We start from the raw sequence: 20,749 nt of genomic DNA on the forward strand, positions 1-20,749 counted from the left end.
AGTGAGAATAGTCCACCACTCATAGTAGACTCAATATGTCAAGATTTACTTTAAAATGTTATTTTATTTTAAATGAAGAATTCATCTCTAATTTGAAAGGGAAACTAAGGCAGAGAGCAGCTAAATGACTTACCCAATGTCACACAGTATATGAAGACCAACAGGGTAACACTATCAGGTAATTCTGTCCCAAACACAGTATCTTTTTTTCTTCTAACATCAAATCCAAACTGCTGCCAAACTAATTAAACTGAGAACGGCATACTTCGGTAAGACCGTTTTAAAATGTGCAGTCATGAATACACTAGGAAAATGGAGAAAATGTTAGCGAGCATCTTAATTTTGTTTGGGAGGAGAAGAGGACAGCTATACTTATAAAACACATTAACTACTGGATTAATCCTGAATCAAGAGCATTTTCACGGCCAATTCATGTCTATTGTGATTGGTGAGGTGTGATATGAAGCTTTCAGTTACATTTTTTTCTACAACAGAGACTTTTTAGTGACATAGGAATATGGAATTACACAGTTTAAACTAACTGACGAAGAAAGTCTGGGATCAAACAGCATGTCTGCAAGCCCAATTTCTGCCCTATTTTAAAAATGCTCTGAACAAGGTCAGCAGAGCACTGTCCTGACTGAAGGGCCCACAAAACTTCAAAACCTGGTAAATACCTGACTAAGGGGCAAGCATACTGTAATAAGGTCAGATATTGAGAGGAATGTAGACAGTTGAAAACGACAAGTCTAGATCTTCAAAGCCACTGGAGTGCCTCATACTCTGCATTCCAGACTGAAGACACAGACCTGAATTTACAGATGACTCAAGGCGAGCATTCCACTCACTTGGACAGCTCAGGCAGGTTCTTACAGCTTAACAGACATATCACTCCGGGAATTCCAGGAGTACTCTCCCAGCTCAGGGGTTTTACTTGTTTGATAAATTACACACAACATTCCCATCTTTCCTTTCTAATATTTAACCAGAGAAAATTGTTCTATGTGAATTAGCTCTTATTTAACCAACTGCCTTTTAAAATGAATTTCTTACATGCAGAATCAAGGCATCTCTGCAGCTTATTCATCTAATGTCAAGGTGTTTTCCAAGCCATGACCTACACTAATCTAAAATACATATAACACATATAATAAAAAGAGAGAGAAGTAGATTACATCTTCTTATGTTCTGTGCCGCTGAGAGCTCTCAAATCATGTATGTTGGCAGCCTCTGAATATTTTGTCAGTATATCAGTTAGTTTACTACAGGTCATTATTTCGAGCCTTTTGGCTCCCACCCAGTTCCAACAACTTGTTTTAAAACACTGTATTATCATCATGGATGCAGCAGCTTCTGAAACAACTGCACTTCTCATTTTTCTTCACAATCTGGTATTTCCAGGATATACAGTAATATATCTTTTATATAGCAATAAAGGGTGGAAGGCAGAAATAACTGAAAAAGCCAGATCACACCTTATCAGTATTTTTTAAATCTTATTCCTTATTCTACATGACACACACAAGACATTACACCTCATTATCTGTGCCAGTTTTGAACTGACAGGTCAACCCCATTCTCTCAAAGTGAAATAAATTAGCTCAAGAAAGAAAAGGAACAGAAAAAGGAGGAAAATTGTCCCATCTACCCCCATCAAAAAATGTAGCATGAGACCTGAATGTAATCAGAAAAAAAAGCAGTTGCTTTACTGATACATTTTTTTAATAAAAAAATTGCAAAAGAACAGAAAAAAATCTTCCTGTAATCCATCATTTGCAATAATATTATGACTTAGTCATAGTTCAAAACTACTATACAGTATAAACTGTTTTCTGCTCTATTGCAAGAAAAAACCTTGTTGCAATGAGAATGGATATTCTGAACTAATAGTCCACAGCAAAACCCAAAACATACCTAAAAAGCTCCTAACATTATTTATGGAAATAGGGAGGAAAATAGAAGTTGTAAAGAATTTAGATCCCCTATTATTAGTGTATTTATTGTGAAATGCCAACTGTTGCTTTACTGTCCTATTTAAGTACATCATTATTAAATTTATTTGCAATAATTTCATTGCAATACTGTCTCAGAAACAAAATTGAATTAACTATGTAATCATAAAAAGCCTACAAGGATATAAAGCAACTCATTTAATGTTTTTATGATAAAATCTTAAAAAATATTTTTTTCCAATATAATTACCCTTCTTTAGTGCTTAATAAATTTTAAAGATTCTAGGAAGAGATTTGTTTGTTTGTTTTGCATTTACTTTAAAATCAAGTAGAAACACAGCAACTTTAAGATAGCCTTTCTTTTTCAGGGAACAAAATTTCAAAAACTTCATAAATTCAATCTTTTGTAAAATGTGGTAAAATGTATTTATAACTATTCTTTCAATAATAATAATAAAAGCAGATTTTTGTGCAACAGATAAGTTCTGTGTAAGTTTAGAAATAGTCCCCACAAACCTTAAAGCTTATTTTCACCTTACAAGTAAATCACTACCTGAAAATACACAGGTATAAAACCGACAGCTAAGGACTCCTAGCACAAGGCTGCAGAAGAATGGGCAAATTATTTAATAGCTATTACATCATGAATTCACAAGCAATATACTGTGTTCTACAGTTAACACACCTGTATACATTTCTTCCAATCAGCCTTCTTAATTAGTAAAATATTATTTTCTATTAATCACTAAACAGGTCCTTACATAAGCCACAGTAAAAAAGATCAGTGAGTATTTTTTCCATTAATACACTAAAAACGCATAGGCTGAACTTAAACAAAGCCCCTTCATATAATCAAAATAATTCTTGCTGTATTAAAAATTCAAAAACATTTCCTGAGTGTGGAAACAACAGTCTGAGTGAGAAGAAAAGGAACATTAATGTACTCAAATAATTGGAAATATCTCCTTTAGAAAAGCTATGTTAATGGCACACATTTTATTATCAGATAAGACAGTGAAAATGCAAAGATTGTTCAACTGATAGCAGCTAAATTCTAGAGTGCTAATATGAATATAGCAAGAGATATGGCAACATATTTAATTTTGTATGGAGAAAATGAGAATGAGTACCTGTTTTAAATCAGAAAGCAGCAGATTATTTCAAAATCAAAACACTTCCTGCTAACGGGGAGAAAATTCCTTTACTGCTACTGTCATTACTAATCCACTCCTTGGAAGGCTATTCACAAAAAACCTTCCAGTTTTGAAAATTTGTAATACGATTAGAATATCAAAAATCATTTGGGTTTCCTGTGCCCTAAAGAGAGCAATTATAAAATTTAGGTAATTATTTCAAGGAACATAGTCAATTTCTAGATACATAAAAAATACTGGAAGATGAAACTGAATTTTTGACATGAAGGTTTAGAGTCAAGGAATGTAAATGTTTGGAGAAAGCAGAGTTCATAATATATCAAGATGTATCAGGATTTTTGTTTTGCTTTAAAGGCAGGAATACTTGAAGCTTTCTCTGAGCTCCCTCTCGTGAGCAGATGCTGACAATACACCAAATGCATCACCTACAGTGGGACCCAAATAACATACGAGCTGTAATTTCATATACAGTTATTTGTTTCTTATTGCATCATACTCCAAAGAGCCTTGCAGACAGCAAGGTTCAGTTCCAAAGATAGTCATGTACAGCTAGCTTTCCCTAGAAGGAATAAAATATAAACAGAAACATATAAAAAATAAAATCTGCTTCTCTATCTGGTGCTTCTGTAGAGCTCATGATCTCTCACTGCAAGGAAAAGTTACACTTGAGGGACAAGCTTTAAAGACAGTCATAGCAGTGTTGACAGAGCAAGCATTATGCTTTCTGAAGTAGAAATGCTACAGTTTTTTTCCCTTTTTTAATATTAATGAAAAAGGTATTTCAAAATCAACCACTTAAAAAATCTTTCATCTTGCAAGAAGCTTTTCCATTGAATCGGATGTAAACATTGTCTTAGCTCTTCACTGAACTACAATTAATTTTAATTAATCCATTTTAAATCTTTCTCCCTTATAAAACATCTTGCATTACTCTATGCACTGCAATAAGAAACCACCTCTTTTATAAGAGGTTTAGATGATGTGCAAATGGAGTTACAAATCACAGCAATAACGATTTTTGCATCAAGGTGTAATCCCTGACAGCTTTTCCACCATTAGTGTCTTGATCATAATCTGAATTAGACTGTTTAAACTGTTCTCAGGTGACTAATTTACCTGAAATATGAGGAAGGAAGTTGTGTATAAGAAACAGTAAAAGTCACCCTTATACGTATGACTGTAAACCACACCAAGGAAACCACCTAGAGCCATGTTAGAAACATCACTATTTTCTCTGTAGTTGCTTAATTCCATATTCATGGAAAGGTATATGCTTCTTTAGCCCTATTACAATGCCTATGTCACAAAGCAGATCTGATAAGACACTAGTATAGATCCAAATAAATCCTACTACCATTATTTCTTGTGGAATTTGGTTTATTCAGATAAATGGTGCCAACAAACTGTAAAATATCCCTGGGAAACTTTCTGTGGTTGCATGTGTTACTGGAATGGGGTAACCGAAGAGCAAACAATGAACTAAATCAAGATCTTATCCCCCAAAAATGAGATCAAACCCTTTCTTCACACATTTTTGGGACAGCAAGAATCTGGAGAGGCATATTTTAAGTGCATACAATTTCTCTTCTGAAGGCAAATATATCTCAGATAAAGTAACAGTCTAAATCATATCACCAGCAACTGAAATTATGCCTTTGTTTTTTTCTTTGTTTTATCATGTATTTGATTTGCTAGGTGGGGAATTACTAGTAAAACATTGCAACACTGCCAAGTACCATTCTTAGAGGTGGTTTTGATTTTCAAAGTCCAGGAAACCTGATCCTGACAAAATATCTATGACCAGGGACCTATCTTTTACATTAGCAAGCCCGCAACCACATGACAGGGCCTACACGAAAGCTTGCAAATTTGTCCTTATCTGGAACATCAGTAAGCCAGTAGTATCAATAAATATATAAAAATAATATATATATATATAAACTAATGACATCAACAAAACACGTCTTACATGCAGAAAACATTTTTAGAATTCACAGGAGGCTAATATAGGTTTCTAGTCTACATTTAGCAAAAACGATCCCGGCCTTTGAAACTGTGCAGGTTTATTTAACATCACTTTGCTCCCAAAGAAGGACTGCCTGCAATTCTAAACACCATGTAGCAGCAAGGCAAAGCACGCTAGCCATCAAATTCTAGTTGTTCATTCCACGAACTGGAAAAAATACTCGCCATTTCATTTCTTTTACACGGCCACATTTGAGCAAGCAAAGTTTATAGAGATGGCTTACCTAATTAGATTCAAAGAGTAATTTACTCTCTCAGCAATAGTTTTTAGATGTACAAATCTAGTCAGAGAGGCATTTTGTGACCAGGTGTGAACGACACTGCTCCATCAGGCATTAAATTAGAGCTGCTCCTGAAAAATGCTATCATTTGTGTATTTAAGTTACCAATATTTTATCAACTGCATTTTATACCAAATATTCCTTGTGGTGTACAGCCACAAGGCATTTTTGCATGGATCTCTCACCCCTTCAATAGCAACATGAAACAGGCTACTGCATGCTTCTCTTTTCAGAAGGCTTGATTTAAAAAGTCTTAAGATTTACCCATAGAACTCCATCTGCCTCTGAACCAGGGCCACAAGAGGTAATGCCTGAGAGAAAACAGCTGATACATGCTAGCAGCTTCTTATTGCCAAAGCAACAACAGCTGAGAAACGAGAAAAACAGTTTCTCGTCAGTTACTTAATGCTTATACTGAAGTTGTGCCGGGAGCCGCTGTGAGGGGCTGGATGTGCGTAGTGAACGCTCACAGCGCACCCAGGGCCCTCGCCTCACGCTGCCGGCTCGCCTCGGCCCCGACGCAGGAGGGCAGACACGCAACACTCCCGAGTGAAGCGTTGAATACCTGTCACCACACAGCAGCAAACAGGACTCCCTGAGCGGCAGGCAGGGCGACGGGGGCACGGCGTGCGCCTGCGGCTTCCCTCACGGCTCTTGGCTGGGTTTTGGGCGGCCCCGGGCCCCCTGAGGCGGACGAGAGGCGCGCGGGGGCCGCCCGCAGCCTGCTGAGGAGCTCAGCGCCCCTCAGGCGCGAGGCGCGGCCCGGCGGGAGCGTCACGCGCGGGAAAAAGGGCGGGAAGGCGAAAGGCGGGAAGCTGCCTCCTCACGGGCCGAAGGCCTGAGGCACCCCGGCAGGGCGCGGCCCGCTCTGAACGCTGCTGGAGGGGGACTCACAAATACTCGCCCCCTGTTTTACACGGACAAAAAAAAAAAACAAAAACAAACACCTGGGGCTTGAGTTTTACTGTCACTGATTTGCAAACATACGTAAATAAAAATCAGGGGAATCGTTTTGCTTTTCTTAAGAAATTGCATAACCAAAAAGGGGAAAGGCTTCGAGGGAGGAAGATAAGGTTTCAGCCGTGGGGAGAAAACAAAATACAGAGAACGGTTGGCAAAGGCTAAATATGTGTCAATTGTTCACGCAATTTTCAAATTAAAGGTCCAAAAGAGATACATCTTAAAGTAAAACTTCCGTTTTATTTAAGTTTTATTAGAAACATTGCACAAAGAGGCGGTCTTTCAGAGGCACTTTCACCTCTTATCTCTGGAACGTTAGTTAGTTTCTGTGGCTTTATGCTGTTAAGGACTTTGGCGGAACCAAGCAGAGCACTGCTGCTGAAAGAAGTGCAAACAGCACTTGGAAAGCATGCTATAACAGTGGTCTTGCAGATAGAAAGGCAAGTCAAGGTTAGCCAGGCAAGTCACTTTTTCCTAGGGTTACAGTAACAGGAAGAGCAGAAAAAGCATGTCTCTTGATCTGGATTTCTTCCATCACAGTTTTCAGTCCTCTCCACCACACAGGTTCAGCAGTGCCCTCTGGTAATCACCTTTTGTGTCTTGCTGTAAAGACAAAAAAAAAATGTATTAAGAAACAATTGCAAAATACGAAGGCATACACTTTATATTCTAAACATGTGGGACTGACTGTTTTACAGCTGAAGCCTTGCCAGCCTGGAGTAGACTATCACAATTGAGTTTTACTTAAATGTGAATGGGAATTATTTATCATTTCTGCAAAACATATGCAAGGTCAATACAGGAAATTTTGGTACAAAAAAGAGTAACACAACAAAGGAAAGCTGAACAACTTGATTCTGTTCCTTTTCACTAATCACCACAAAAATTTATACATTAAATTCACAATTTTGACAACTTCCTTATCATTTCAAATTGACATTTTTAGGAAAAGATTTGGGCTTAAGGTTTTGATTGCAACTACATCTAAACAAGGAAGAACGTATCTTGCTGATGCAAAGGTGGATATAGGAACAGTTTTCAACAGCTGCACAAGCTCTTTACCTATACCCCAAATTAAATAAAACCTATCACTTAATATTTCCTCTACCCAATCACACAAAGGGACAAAAAATCTGGCTAAAAAGCCTACTCCTTGGGCACTGGAATGAAAGATAACAATTCAGATGATATGTTCATTCAGCAATCCTAGAGCAAATTTTTTTTTTTTCTTTTAGTCTGAGATAGAGATGGGTGAACAGAATTTTCTTTTATAATAAATCAACTCATTGGACTAAACCCACACATAACAGTCAATTGGCTGCCAGGAACTGCACCAGCAGTAGACTTGAAAGTTTAAGGTTGGTTTTTCTATCAGCCATTGATAACTGGTAATGACCTACTATTCTCACTGCAGCCTCTGAAGGACTTCCCATGAATTCTAATGGTAGAATTAGCCCAAAGAAGAGCACCAAGAACATCCACACAATTAATATAAACTGAAAGCTGAAAACTTACCTGGATGAAATAATAGAGGGATTTTCCATATTTCCTCTTGAATTCACTCTTAATTTTCAGCATGTCAACCTCACAGCGTGAGACCATAATCCTGATCAGGACTTTGTCACGGGTTCCCTTGCCCTACAAGCACATTCACATTTAGAACTTTAAGAGATGAAATGCATTAAAGGATGCTGTAACTGACAGAAAAACAACGAACTACAGGTAACTGAGATGCATCAGTAAAAGATCCAATGAATTACACCTTCTAACTAAAGTCATTATTATGATCCAGGAATTTGAGCATGAACATACCCTTCTCATCAGCAGTATTTGACCAACTTCTAGACACCAATCTAGCTACCTAGACTGCAATCCGCAGTTCCAGTTCACCAGGAGGTCTTCTTCCTGGTATTGTCTAACAGCTGTCACCAGGCATTTCTCTTCCATCCCTTTTCTCAAAGAAATCTTTTGAGGCAAATTTAGTTATCTGATTTGGCATTTCAATAGATAGATTTTCTACTATCAGCTCTTGTTTACCTGCAAAAACAGTCAACTAATCTAATGAAGATCGTTATTACATGACCCTCCCCTGCACTTCCCTACACCAGATACATATAGCTATTAAAGAATGCTTTTGAACAGTATTAAGTCTTAGTTCACTCATCCACATGCCAGTTACACATCATATGAATAAAACTATCTAACAAACAAAAATTTGATGAAACAATGGCTAGAAGATAATGAGTAGTAAGAATGAACAGTCTTCCCTACCTTCATGGAATCATACAGTCTGTCCGCAAAATACAGCTGCTTGTTCTGAATGCATTGGACTGAAGAGAGAAAGACAATGAATAGGTACATACCCTGCCATTCATGTAAGAACAGAACACAGAATCTTGGAGTCTTTTTAAAGACATGCTAAGTACTCAAAAGAAGGTTTCCACCAACAGTTTCTCCAGAAGGGGACCTGGAGTAATCATTTTTAAGCTGAGATTGTTTACAAGTTGTTTGGCTATCCCTTTCTTTGTTTTGCATTTTCCTTAAACAATTTCTCTCAGTTTGAAATGAATTCTCTTCTTAGAAAATGTCCCATGAAACCGGGCAATACCCTAGTCATTTTCATCGCATACCACAATAGCAGCCACCCAGTATCCTCCACATCCCATCTTCCCTCACACACACACACAGCTCTATCTCCAGCCTATGTCTATGTTGAATGCTTAATGTGCCCAGCTAGAATTCCAACCTTTTGTGTTTGGGGGAAATAAACATTAACTTCTGCGACACTGACCCTTTAACAACAGATCACAAAACATGCCTTTTCATTTTCATTTGGCAATCAAGATATATATTTTGCAGAGGGCAAAAATCTGCTACTTCTCAATACTTGTAATGTCCTAAAATATGCAAATGGACCTAACAGTGCCAGCTCTTCTAGTTTCTTTCTCCTCCAGAGATACAGAAGAACCTGGGCCCTCTTCTCATCCCATTATGCTGCAAGTGCACCAAAAAAGATACTATCTAAAGGTAGACCACTTCAGAGTAACTCACCAAGATTAAGGAAGGCATTCTCCAGATCTCCCTTAACCTCCTTCTTGATGCTCTCCAACATATCATATGGACTGTAGCTCTTGTACCGCTCAAACACTATTACAAGAAAGAAAGCAGATGAAATCAAAGTCAAACCAAGAGCTGTAAAAGTAACCACCCAAACCAAAAATGCAGACAGAGCAATGCAAAGACATGGTTTAAAAAATGATTTAAAAAAATATCTTTTTTTAAAATATCTGTCCAAGTCCCTCTGAGAACTCTCTTAACTACAGCCAGTTTGCCAGCTGATAATGAAGTTCCCATACTATCATCTTTTTGTTTTCCTTGAACACCTCCTCAATCCTCTAGAATACCAGTTAGTCCTGTCACTAGTATTTTTTAGAAACAACAGTGATTTAGCTCCTGAAAATAATGTTCAAATGGCTTTCCCATGTGCTTACAGAAGCTGCTTGATGGCCTTCAATATCAAATTTAAATGTATGATATAGCTAACCTACCCTGGGACAGAATGAAAAGTTGAAGGACCTCTTCAAGGTTTCACGCAACCCATTTTCTAGATTTGTAACATTTTCATTCTCAATGTACATAATGTACATGGCATACCACTGGGCAATTGTTGCAAAAAAAAAATAGTTAAAAAAAAATATGTAAAAAAGAGCTCTACATTCAAATTTTGAGATTAACATATCCACAGATAATTAAAAAAAATTGTAACAATATGTATACGAGTAAGATTTCCTTGTTTTATTACTTTTCACACTCATCTCCATCACCTTTGGGACAAAATAGTTACTACTTTGCTCTAACTTGCTCTTATAGGGAAAAAAAATCCATCTTTTGAACAGTACCTTTTTGCAGGTGTGGAACACTCCTTTCAGTCATAATGTTGATCCATTTGGGCACATCAGTTCCCTTCCGCTTCACACCAGCATCATAGAGTTCCTGAGTTTAGAAAGTAAAGCAAAATCGTGAGTTACACAAAAAACATCTCAAATATATACAATTACTGGAAAAACAGCACTACTGGAACTGTGTCCGTGTTACACAAAAGGACACATGGCTGGGCAGATCACTAAGGACAAAATACATAGATCTAACCCAAAACCAAGACTAAAACTAAACAGAGGTAATTAGAAAGCAATTACTCTAATTAGCTGTGTTTACCTCAGCAGAACTGCTTTTGGTAACTTACAGGTGTAATCAACAAGCATTACACAGCCACGAAGTTCAATAATCCCTCTCTCTGAATCTTTTGCAATTTTTTGGTTGCCAGTCTTTGCAAGATGCTCCCTTTTGTTACAAGATCTCATTTTCTATGCGCTTGAAAGAAATACCAGAGAGTTTCTGTACAGGTAAGTAGCCCATGAAAATTGTTATCAAGATTGCAAGTAACAAATACCTTGAGAGCATGCAAACATTGCTAAACAATACCATCTGAAATATACACACCTGTCTTCATAAATGCTTCTAATTCTCACAGAAATTGTACTCTGAATATCTCCGTAAGTTTGGCCAACTTGAGACATTTCATGGTTCTTACTAGCACTTACCCTAGCATCTTGGTCAATCAGTTCATAGTCGATCACAGAAGTATCTTCACATCTTTTGCCCTTCAAACGAGAATAGCAGGGTTTAGAAGACATTTAATTGATTGCGAGCAACTTACTACATGCATTTTTTTTCTCTTTTGTTTTATTAATCAGCGTTTGCTAAATGAGTAAACTTATGCTTCACTTTATGAATGAAGTTATGCTTTGCTTATGAAGTGGCTATAAACACTGTGTTCCTGTCAAAATACACCGTCCTTCAACATTTAAATTACTTTTATTTATTTTCAAAAGACTGAAAATACAAGGAAATTTAATATTGAATCAGAAATCCTATTGTTTTTCTGGCAATCACCAGTCAATTACCAATGGGCAGGCACATTAGGAAAAGCGGAAAGACAAAGACCCACCTTGGCTAGGGCAACCATCAGCTTGCGGAAGTCACCAGATGTGTCTGATATAATATCCTTTTCCAGTTCTGTCTTGTACACTAGAAAACAAAAAATTCTTTTTCAATTAAAGGTATCCTACAAATACCTCATTACTGGAACAGTACCTGATGACTGTTTTATGCACAGCAACATACAGCTACCATCTAAATCATACATGGAAAGCAAGGAAAACGCATGCTTCCATACAAAAGAAAAAAAAAAAACTGCTATCAGCTAGTTTCTGGAGTTCCCACGTCAACAAAGGCTACCTCCTGATGTGGAAAGATAACAGGAGAGCCTGAAGATATTAAAAGGAAGGGAATTTTGCTTTAAGCTGAATATACTACTACACTGATCTTAGTTATCAGTGACTGCTTGTTTGCCAGCCGTAGCATTTAGACCTTCACCACTCATGGACCTACAATTAGACAACTACAATTACAAGTTTAATGCAGAAGACAAAACTGTTATGATAGAAAAAAGGAATGTTGCATGTGATTCCAGTATGGTGTCTCAACATCTTTGTGGTTTTCTAATTGCTACAAGATCACATTCTCTCTCCTGTTATACAGCAATTTCATTTACAGTAGCAACATTCTCTCCACTGTTACATAGTTTTTTCAATATATGTCATTAAGACTACATTGCTTTTGCTTGTCCTTTTTGATTCTACCAGTGTCTTAGTGGAATTGCTTGACAACAATTAAGCATTAGCACAGAACAATTTTTTCTATTTCAATCTATTTCTGGTGAAGCTCAGTTTTGAAGCTCAAGGAAACAAACAGGTACTGGACAGCTGTACTACAAATTGTAATGAACACAAACAGAATGACCAATGTGTAAATATTATGAATATTAAAGGAAAGAAATGTTTTAAGATGGACCTTAGGTCACTGTCGCATCTCCTTAAGTTGTCACATCTCCTTAAATGAATTATACCTTAAATCAGATAAAATGCTTTAGAAAAGTTGAAAAAGAGAATATATAATTTTATGAAGTTTTACTTCATGTCTTTTCTGGCAGATCTAACAAAAAACTTCTAAGTATGCTTTAGGGAGGTTCAAATTCACCTATTTATAGCATAACTGACCCTAGAATCCATAAATCTTTCATTGTTGATTCTATCACCATTCACGGAACTATGTAGCTTACAAAAGAACATTGAGCCACAACTTAGATGAGTAGTGAATGTTCTCCAACTTGTTTGCTGCCAAGCAACAGATGAAACTATATACACACACTAATATCCAACATGCCAATTTAAAATTTCTTATACCCAAACACCAGAGAATCAAAGCAGACATGGTATAAGAAATTCAGTTAAATCAATACAAAGGGGTTATTATCCAAGTAGCTTCATGTACAAACATAATGCATTGAAACTTTCAAAATGAACTTACTTTCTCTGTAGACTCTATTAATTTCACTAAGCTCCTGATTTGTCCGTGAGCAGATGATTTCAATGAGAGTGTCTTCATCAGTTCCCAGACCCTGGAACACATTCAGTTAGTTGCTAGAAATAAACAGACATGCTTGAACAGTTTCAAAATATTTTACAGATATTTCATTATCCTCTCTCCTTTCTCCCACTCTTAACAGTTGCACAACCATTCAAGGATATTTTTGGTAACTGTATAGATGTTTCTAATGGGCCAGAGAAACCCCAGATGGAACATTTCTATTTGCCATATATTAGTTTTCTCTAATAGCTTTGAAATCTTGTTGCAAGTATTCTCTCTGGGCAATGTGCATTTTTCACAAGTGTCTGTAACTCTCAGCGACCTCACCACCACCACCGCAACTGCTGGAAGTCAACTTATGGCAGCCTATGGGTGGTTCTTTGTATTGACAGCACAGGATGAAACTCTGATTCGTAGCATGCAAATGGGCAGCAACCAATTTGTTCTTCCCTACCTCCCTCCAGACACCTCTCCAACTATGAAAGCAAAGTTAAGAAAATAATCAAAACCATCTTAAGCTCAAGCAAACTCAGAACAGTAGACTGAGTGCTTGGGAGATGGGAATGTCCAACTTAATAAGAGAATATAATACTTTGTACCTATAGTGACTCTAAGTTAATGGTTTGGTATTCAGGTGGTAAATGCAGCAGAAATGCTGCAAGTATATGGCTATCCTAAACATAATATGGCATAAGTTACACACACACACACACACACACTAGATTTACAGCAAATTCTGGATAGCCTGGGCTTAAACCAGAAGAGGGCAGCATCTGATTGCTTAAAGAATGGATTTGGCCCCCCCCATTAAAGGGTTACCATATCAGTAATGGCATTTTTTTTTTTCTACTTGCTTTTCAGAGATGATTTACTAATTTGTCCAGACTATGTCTTGTTCTGAGTTTCAGCATATAAATTGTAATACTTGTGTGGTTTTTTTACATATTAAAAAAATAACCACATGAAGAATATTTGGAATTTAAGGGATGATTATAAATACAAGCTTCCAAACTTTAGTTTGCTTAGAAAGGTGAAAGCAGTGGCATGAGCACCTCTCAAAGTCTTGTTTCAGTGGCTGGCAGAGCAGATATTTCTCAACTAGTGACCTATTCCATGCTTATGTGTGACTGTAGGGGACTGAGTTCAGTGAGTTACTGCTGCTCCAAGAATGCTTTGATGCCCCCTCCTCCTTATGTTCTACACAGATGCAGGCCTGGTACATGATGTTCTTTCAAAATCAGTGATATGACCCAGTAACTGCAAACTACTTTCTCAGCCTATAAATGCATGCAGAGGATTTAATAGTTCCAGCTAGCAGCTGCTCTCTTATCCTTTTTTTTTTTTTTTGTACTAGGAACCTGTACGTTGTTTTAAAGAACAGTCACGAGAACTGCAACTAGTCAGAGCAGCCTATCAGTTACACCTGACCTGATTCAATTTTTCCTAAAAAGAGGATTTAATTAACCCTATAAATCACATGAAAAAAATCACAGAACTTCTTTAATTTCCCACTGAGATTTTGGATGCCTTGCAGATGGATGCTTAAACTGTAGGACTAAACTAAAATAATAAAATAAAATAAAAAAATGGACGTATTTGAAAACTGCCCTTGAATACAAATTCATTCCTGACATAGTGACATCAGACTAACAGACTGAAATTACGAATCTTATTTACCTTCATGGCAGCTTTCAGTTCAGATGCATCATACTGTGATGGTGTCTTCAGCAAGCCCAAGATCACTGCCTCTAAATGACCTGACAGGGCAGACTTGAGTGCTGCTGAAAGTTCCTGTAAAGAGAAAGGAGACAGGATGGAAGGACAAAATTAAAGCTCACTTCTGATCTCCAGTGAATTTAGCCTGCAGTGCTTTAAATCACCAAGCCTGCAACAGTGTTTATTAAACAATCGACAAGGAAACAGAACATAAAGAGCTTTTGTTTTGTGAAAGCCTAAAAATGAAGTTAGGGTAAATCGAAATTTTCTCATCCTTTGACTATACAGAGAAATTCACTGGTGGCTGGCAAAGTGCTGGGAAGCATGATGCAAAGACATCCAAGTGACTCTGAACAACTCAGCTCTGGTCTTGAAGCACAGACACTTTGTTAGATCTAATAAGCACTGACAGATCTGAGTGTGACTCCCTACTGTCAGGTTTCTCCATCATACGTTCACAGTTTTCCCTGTAGCACCATATTATTTGTGTTTTTCCTATTATCACAACCCTATATTAGCTGACACATTGGAAAACTGACTGCAGTTATTCCACTGTAAAGGCCCAGTTCCCAAACAGCCAGCTGAAGAGAAAAAGAATGATCCTTAAGGGAAGAAAAAATACCCTGATCTTCAAGAAAACTATCAGAATTGTGTATCCAAAGTCTATTGTTAATCACCAGTCAATCCTAGATGAAGAAACATGTATATTCACTTTACAGGATGCATGCGGGTCTGCATTAAAGTCAGTGACAGACCCTCTTTTATGGAATTCAGATGTTGCTTGAACATCTGAAGGTGTTAGGATCTGTTAGGATCTGTTAGGATCAGCTTCATTGCAGTACAGTTCCAAAGTTCAAATCCCTGGAATGAAGTCTGGAGTCCACACAGGTAATACCTTCCCTAAGCTGAAGGTAAGTACACAGCACTCAGAAGAGAGTTGTTGTTTATCAATTGCTGCTTTCTACAGTAACAATTTGTGCGATTGAGGGGCAGGGAAGAAAAGAAAGATAAAAGTAGCCTCAGCAAAACTGCAAATAAGTTTGTACCAGAGAAATAAACAGCCAAGGCATTTATTTCCAAAGTCACCAATTTAATCCAGGATGCTAATATATGCTAATACTTCATGCATTTACTGCATGGATTGACCACAACATTGAGTCTTGGGCATCTAGCTGCTTTAGTCCAACAGATATTTTAGTACACTAATTGGCTGCATACAAGATTTCATTATTTGTGTGGAAACAGGTTCTTCAGACATCAGCTGAAAGAGAAAACAACCACATACCTCTAAAATTAATTTTAACAATGACATGAATCACAATTAAACAAGTAAAGGCTTTGCAATCTTTGCGCTTTCACATGAAGACTGAAGGAAATACAAATCAATAGAATATGAGTTACCAAACTAACTGTAACAAAACACCCCAAACTGAATCAAGAACATGCCCTCATATGAGAGGGCTCCTGGAAAGATAAGAGCTTCTCCCCACACGTAGTAAAGCGGGGGCTCCACTCTGCCATCCTCAGCCACAGCTAGGAGTGCTCTAGGAGAGAAGCACATAGGAGGCAATGGACAGGTAACTGCTTTCTTTGCTATTTGTAAATTGATGATTTTACTCAGTGTTCCAAATGAGCATGTGGCTATTAGCAGATCCTTTCAAACTTAGAGATCATTGGTGGCAGTTAGGATTGACCAGAAACACGTGAAGCTTTGGAGAGACACACATGCAGAACCCCCAGTTCCACTAATGCTTGTGATGGGGAAGGATTTCATAGATCAAACCATTCCTCAAGATTACCAGTAGTTCCCATTAAACATAGCTCAACTCATAGGAATGAAAATGGGGCTAGATCTGCAACTTTTTATTTGTTATAATAATCTATTGAGAAATCCTGCAACACACAAAATGAGGAGCCTAGCACAATGTATTGCCAAACAAATCCATGAGATACTTTCCCTGGAACATATACCTGCATCACTGAACAAGATACGTCTTTTTGTATTCCATTTTCTCCTCTCTTACCATTCACTTGTTTATTTCACTGAGTGGTCTCTACTGAAGATTTCTGTTATTTCTATAGCTGTTTATCCTTTCGCACTTTTTGTACTTGATAAAGTCAGTTTGCTTTTGGGTTGCAGCAAGGAAAAAAAGTAAAGGAAGAGATAAAAACACTTACATGAAAGAAGCTGCATATTTTCTTGACTGCGCATTTTTGTGGTCATGCAAAACATTTAACAGAGCTTAGAGTGATACACTTGACTACTAGGGTCCAGCTTACATGGAAGATTTTCCCACTGCCCACAGGAAGTGACTGCCAAGGTGCAGACGTGCACACATGCATGTGTCCAACCTATGTGTGTTTCCGCACATATGTGCCTATATGAGCCATGCATAACAGCTGGTGAATTTACAAAACTAAACTTCACATTTACATGTGGTTTTGGATGAGCATTCTGGCTTGGAGGACTACCATTTGGGGTCTGGCAAACCTGAAAGAGATACATTCATCATAATTCCACCTCTACACAAGTTTCTTCTTTTATGTGGGCATAAAACTTAAATTATAAGCCTTTCAACTTCAAAAGTCAAGAGAACATCTCTTGACTTCCAGACAGAAGGACTCATTATGCAGACTGCTGCTTATTATTTTAGATTTCTCTCCATCAATAGATCAGTGCATACAATACTTCTGACAGGACAGTACCTAGTTCAGCTCATTACTTCACTTTGTTCCACATCTGCAGCACTTGTAGCACAACTGACTGCAGTCTTTTCTCATTTAAACTACACCTGTGAACAGAAATGGAGTGTTTTCTTTATGCTGAGTTGTCTTAACAATATATGTATCTCCCCTAAGACCATCACTTTTCACCTTTTCCTTCCAATTGAGACACTTGCTGTCAATGACTTTTCACTACTGTTGAACACATTTCAGCATGGAATCTTGATGGCTGGATGGCTGATATGTTACCCATCATGATTTCTGTAAGTGCTAGGAAATCACCGTATCCAAAAGGTTTCAGTCCCAGTTGTACGTATTTGACCTATTTGGAATACTCCCAGTCCTAAACTGTAACATATGAGCACAGTATGTGCATCTTCCACTGAAAAAAATAACCAAACAGTATTTATCTCCAGCTTATTCCGAGTTAACTGCAAGACGTACAAGGCCTGAAAATCTAGTAACTATCCATAAAATTAATAATTAGCATTTCTGCAAGTTCTGCTACCTTTTTTGTTCTCCTCTGATAGGCAAAAGCAATATCCTGCCTCTGTTCATTGCTGCGGTTTGTCAGGATGTTGATGATGGTGACCTCATCCACACCTAAAAAGACATAAGACAACAAGTTAAGGAAATTCTTTTTACCCTCCCTTTGTATTAGTATGTTATCTGACACTCAAAACACAGCATATGCACTGTCTGGAGCAAACTTCAGTTGCTTTTATTAATTGGTATATGTAATGCCCTGGCACTGGAGACAGACCAGATTTTCAATGCAATGCCGATCTTTGCGTGCACAGGCAAGTAAACACATCAACTAAGTCTAGTCCATGACCTGTTTTGCTGCTTCTGTTTTCTGCTTCACTTGTGTTCACTCAGTACTCTGCAAAGCAAGTTGCTCAAGAACACAGGCTTTAAAACTGGAACAAATTTAAACTTAAACATTTGAGTTCAGTGTTTTCAATTAAGGCTTCTTAATAAAACAGTTATATTTTCTAATTCACCCCCTAGTCATTTAACTAACACTCCAAACATAAAAATGGGGAAAATAAAACAGTATACTCTGTGTTCTCCCAGCTGTAGTAGTTTGTATAGTCGTTGGTTGTGGGTTTTTTGTTTGTTTTTTCCACACTGGAGGGAACATTGTATGTTTTGTTTGTTTGTTTTTTAATCACAACGAGAAGATTTGCACTGAGCTTTAATAAAGCTAGCTAGAGATTTGTGTGTTCAAAATCCCAACCTCTATTTTAGTAGCTGAACAATGCGTCAAGAAAGGTTTAGCTTTAAATGAATTTAAGTGATGATTTCCAAATCCATGCACTGATGTTCAACTACAAGCTTAGAAAAGGAAAAATGTATTTCTAAGTATTGTACATCTAAGACTAATACAGTGCATGTTCTGCAACAGAAAGATGATTTGTGTATAGTTTTTTAAATAGTGAATTGCATGGTAGGCTTTAAGCAAATATGAGGTTCTAAACTAGATATCGGATCAAGCCCAGAGGGACTCAGTTCTCTACATTTACTACACCAAACATTACAAATAGCTTCTTTCACATTTGTGCACACATTAGTGTAAGTGATGATTTTTTTTTGATAGAAACCAGACAGTACAGAATGCATCAGCAGCTAGGAGCAGATCCTGGATCCCTGCCAGAACCCATTTACATTTATATTCCCTAATACCAAAAGCAACCTCACAGCAGCTTGAGACAACTGCAATAGATATTATATAATAAATCATAGTCAATGTTGCAAAAAAATTTGTAGTTCCTAGTTAGAGAATCTGAAACAAGTCTGAAAGATTCGGCTTCCTGTCTCCCTGTTGCCCACATTTTTCATGTGGAAGTACTGTACTTAATAGCCCCATGTCCTTAGCTCATATCGAGGCAGACCTACATCCATGTTCTTATTCACATAAGCTTGGCCTGCAAATACCAAAAACCCTGGAAAGCATTATACCTCTTAGTTAGAAATTCTGGTCTGAGAACATGCTGACTGCACACTTCAGCCATAATCTACAGCTAGAACATTTTAAAGTGTTTCCATTTTACAAAATAAAGCAAATTCTCCCAGTCCAGAAATGGCCATACACGCACACAGCTTTTCAGCCTTTACAGGGCTTAGGCATAGAAAAATCTCTTAAGCGTTTTAATAAATTCTAAATTTAAACAATTCAAAACTGATAAATGACATTTGGAAGTTTTATGACAATTGTGATAGCTTAGAAGCCCACAAATGACTGTATCCAAATTTCTTATTCAAATGCTTTGTGGATGGAAATATGCGCCAACTCATTGCTCTGGCATTTACGGACTGCACACTTGGGAATGGTACTGCCTGGACAGGATGCTGACTCACATCTGCTGAGGTGGGGTGGAGCATTTCAGCTGCTCATTTTTCCCTGCTGCTCACTAAAGTCTCTGGAAGTTTCAGGATAGATTTCATCAGCATATTTTTATCAATGGGTAACAAAGTTGCTCAGTTGTTGGTTTTTTTGTTTGTTTGTTTGTTTGTTTTTGTGTGTTTTTTTTTTTTTTTTTTTTTTTTTAAATACAGAAGGTTCCTTGCAGATGGAAATATACTTGCTAAGTATACTTTCAACACCCCCACTCCCCTAATAAAGGACAACTTTCCTCCTAAACAAGGTAATCTGTTGTGTTGGTAAGATCATGGTTCAATCAGGAAAAAAAAAAGAAAAAAAAAAAAAAAGAGGAAATGAGCACATGCAAACTGTTAGATACAGTCTTTTCTTTGTTAAAAGACACCATACGTGAATTTCCACAAGCCAAAACAACAGCACCAGCATTGTTCTGAATAAAAAAGGGGATGTGAACAGTCTCCTAATTTTCTTGGAGGAGGTGAGAACAGAGCAAACATTCTTATTTTGCCAGAGCTGGCATATGTTCCTTCAGCTCACTTAGTTGAAGTCTGTTCTCTTCAATTTCATTTTCAAATGCACGACGGACAGAACACCAAAAGCTATCAGCCCTAACAGCATTGAAGTACGACAGAGATCATCAACCTGCATCCATCAATTAAGCGGGATTGTAGCTGGCTCCCGTTATTAGGGGGAGATGTATGCAATTAGCCCTTGCAAGACCTCAGAACCATCAAAGATCTGGTACCAACACAGTCCTATAACCATTTGACTGAGCTCACGACCATGACTTGTCTTTATTTTCCTTGGATAAAACCCCAAACCCATTAGAGTTAAAGGGAAAAACTCAGATAAAATAGGACTAATTTGAGCTTTGGCTTTTTGCTTAGTAAGATTGCACCAAACCCAAACTATGTTGCAATGTTTCTTTACTGATACTACTAATATTCTGAATATGCAACTGATAAAGTTTGGTGAATTTTGGGCACTGTGCCCCCTCACCAGCATGCCAGCACAATTCCTCTAAACTTTTACTTCAAAACAAGAAAAACTGATAAAAGGTATGGG

The 20,749-nt window shown here is 37.4% G+C and overlaps 1 protein-coding gene across 2 annotated transcripts in view; it reads right to left on the reverse strand.

Annotated features, from left to right (window-relative positions):
- Nucleotides 1–6,586: 6,586 nt before the first annotated feature.
- ANXA2 (annexin A2) overlaps nucleotides 6,587–20,749 on the reverse strand; it is a 64,733-nt gene continuing 50,570 nt past the window's right edge. For both annotated transcript variants that reach the window (XM_084293123.1, XM_084293122.1), the window contains 10 exons: nucleotides 17,810–17,904; nucleotides 14,539–14,652; nucleotides 12,802–12,892; nucleotides 11,381–11,460; nucleotides 10,974–11,033; nucleotides 10,272–10,365; nucleotides 9,424–9,519; nucleotides 8,644–8,702; nucleotides 7,888–8,010; nucleotides 6,587–6,975 (listed from right to left, as the gene is read on the reverse strand). In XM_084293123.1, coding sequence (XP_084149249.1) covers nucleotides 6,916–6,975; nucleotides 7,888–8,010; nucleotides 8,644–8,702; nucleotides 9,424–9,519; nucleotides 10,272–10,365; nucleotides 10,974–11,033; nucleotides 11,381–11,460; nucleotides 12,802–12,892; nucleotides 14,539–14,652; nucleotides 17,810–17,904 — 872 coding nt within the window. In that variant the 3' untranslated portion in view covers nucleotides 6,587–6,915. The remainder of the gene's footprint in view (nucleotides 6,976–7,887; nucleotides 8,011–8,643; nucleotides 8,703–9,423; nucleotides 9,520–10,271; nucleotides 10,366–10,973; nucleotides 11,034–11,380; nucleotides 11,461–12,801; nucleotides 12,893–14,538; nucleotides 14,653–17,809; nucleotides 17,905–20,749) is intronic.

The sequence above is a fragment of the Netta rufina genome (genome assembly GCF_964035555.1).
Source record: "Netta rufina genome assembly, chromosome: 11".
Lineage (NCBI taxonomy): Eukaryota > Metazoa > Chordata > Aves > Anseriformes > Anatidae > Netta > Netta rufina.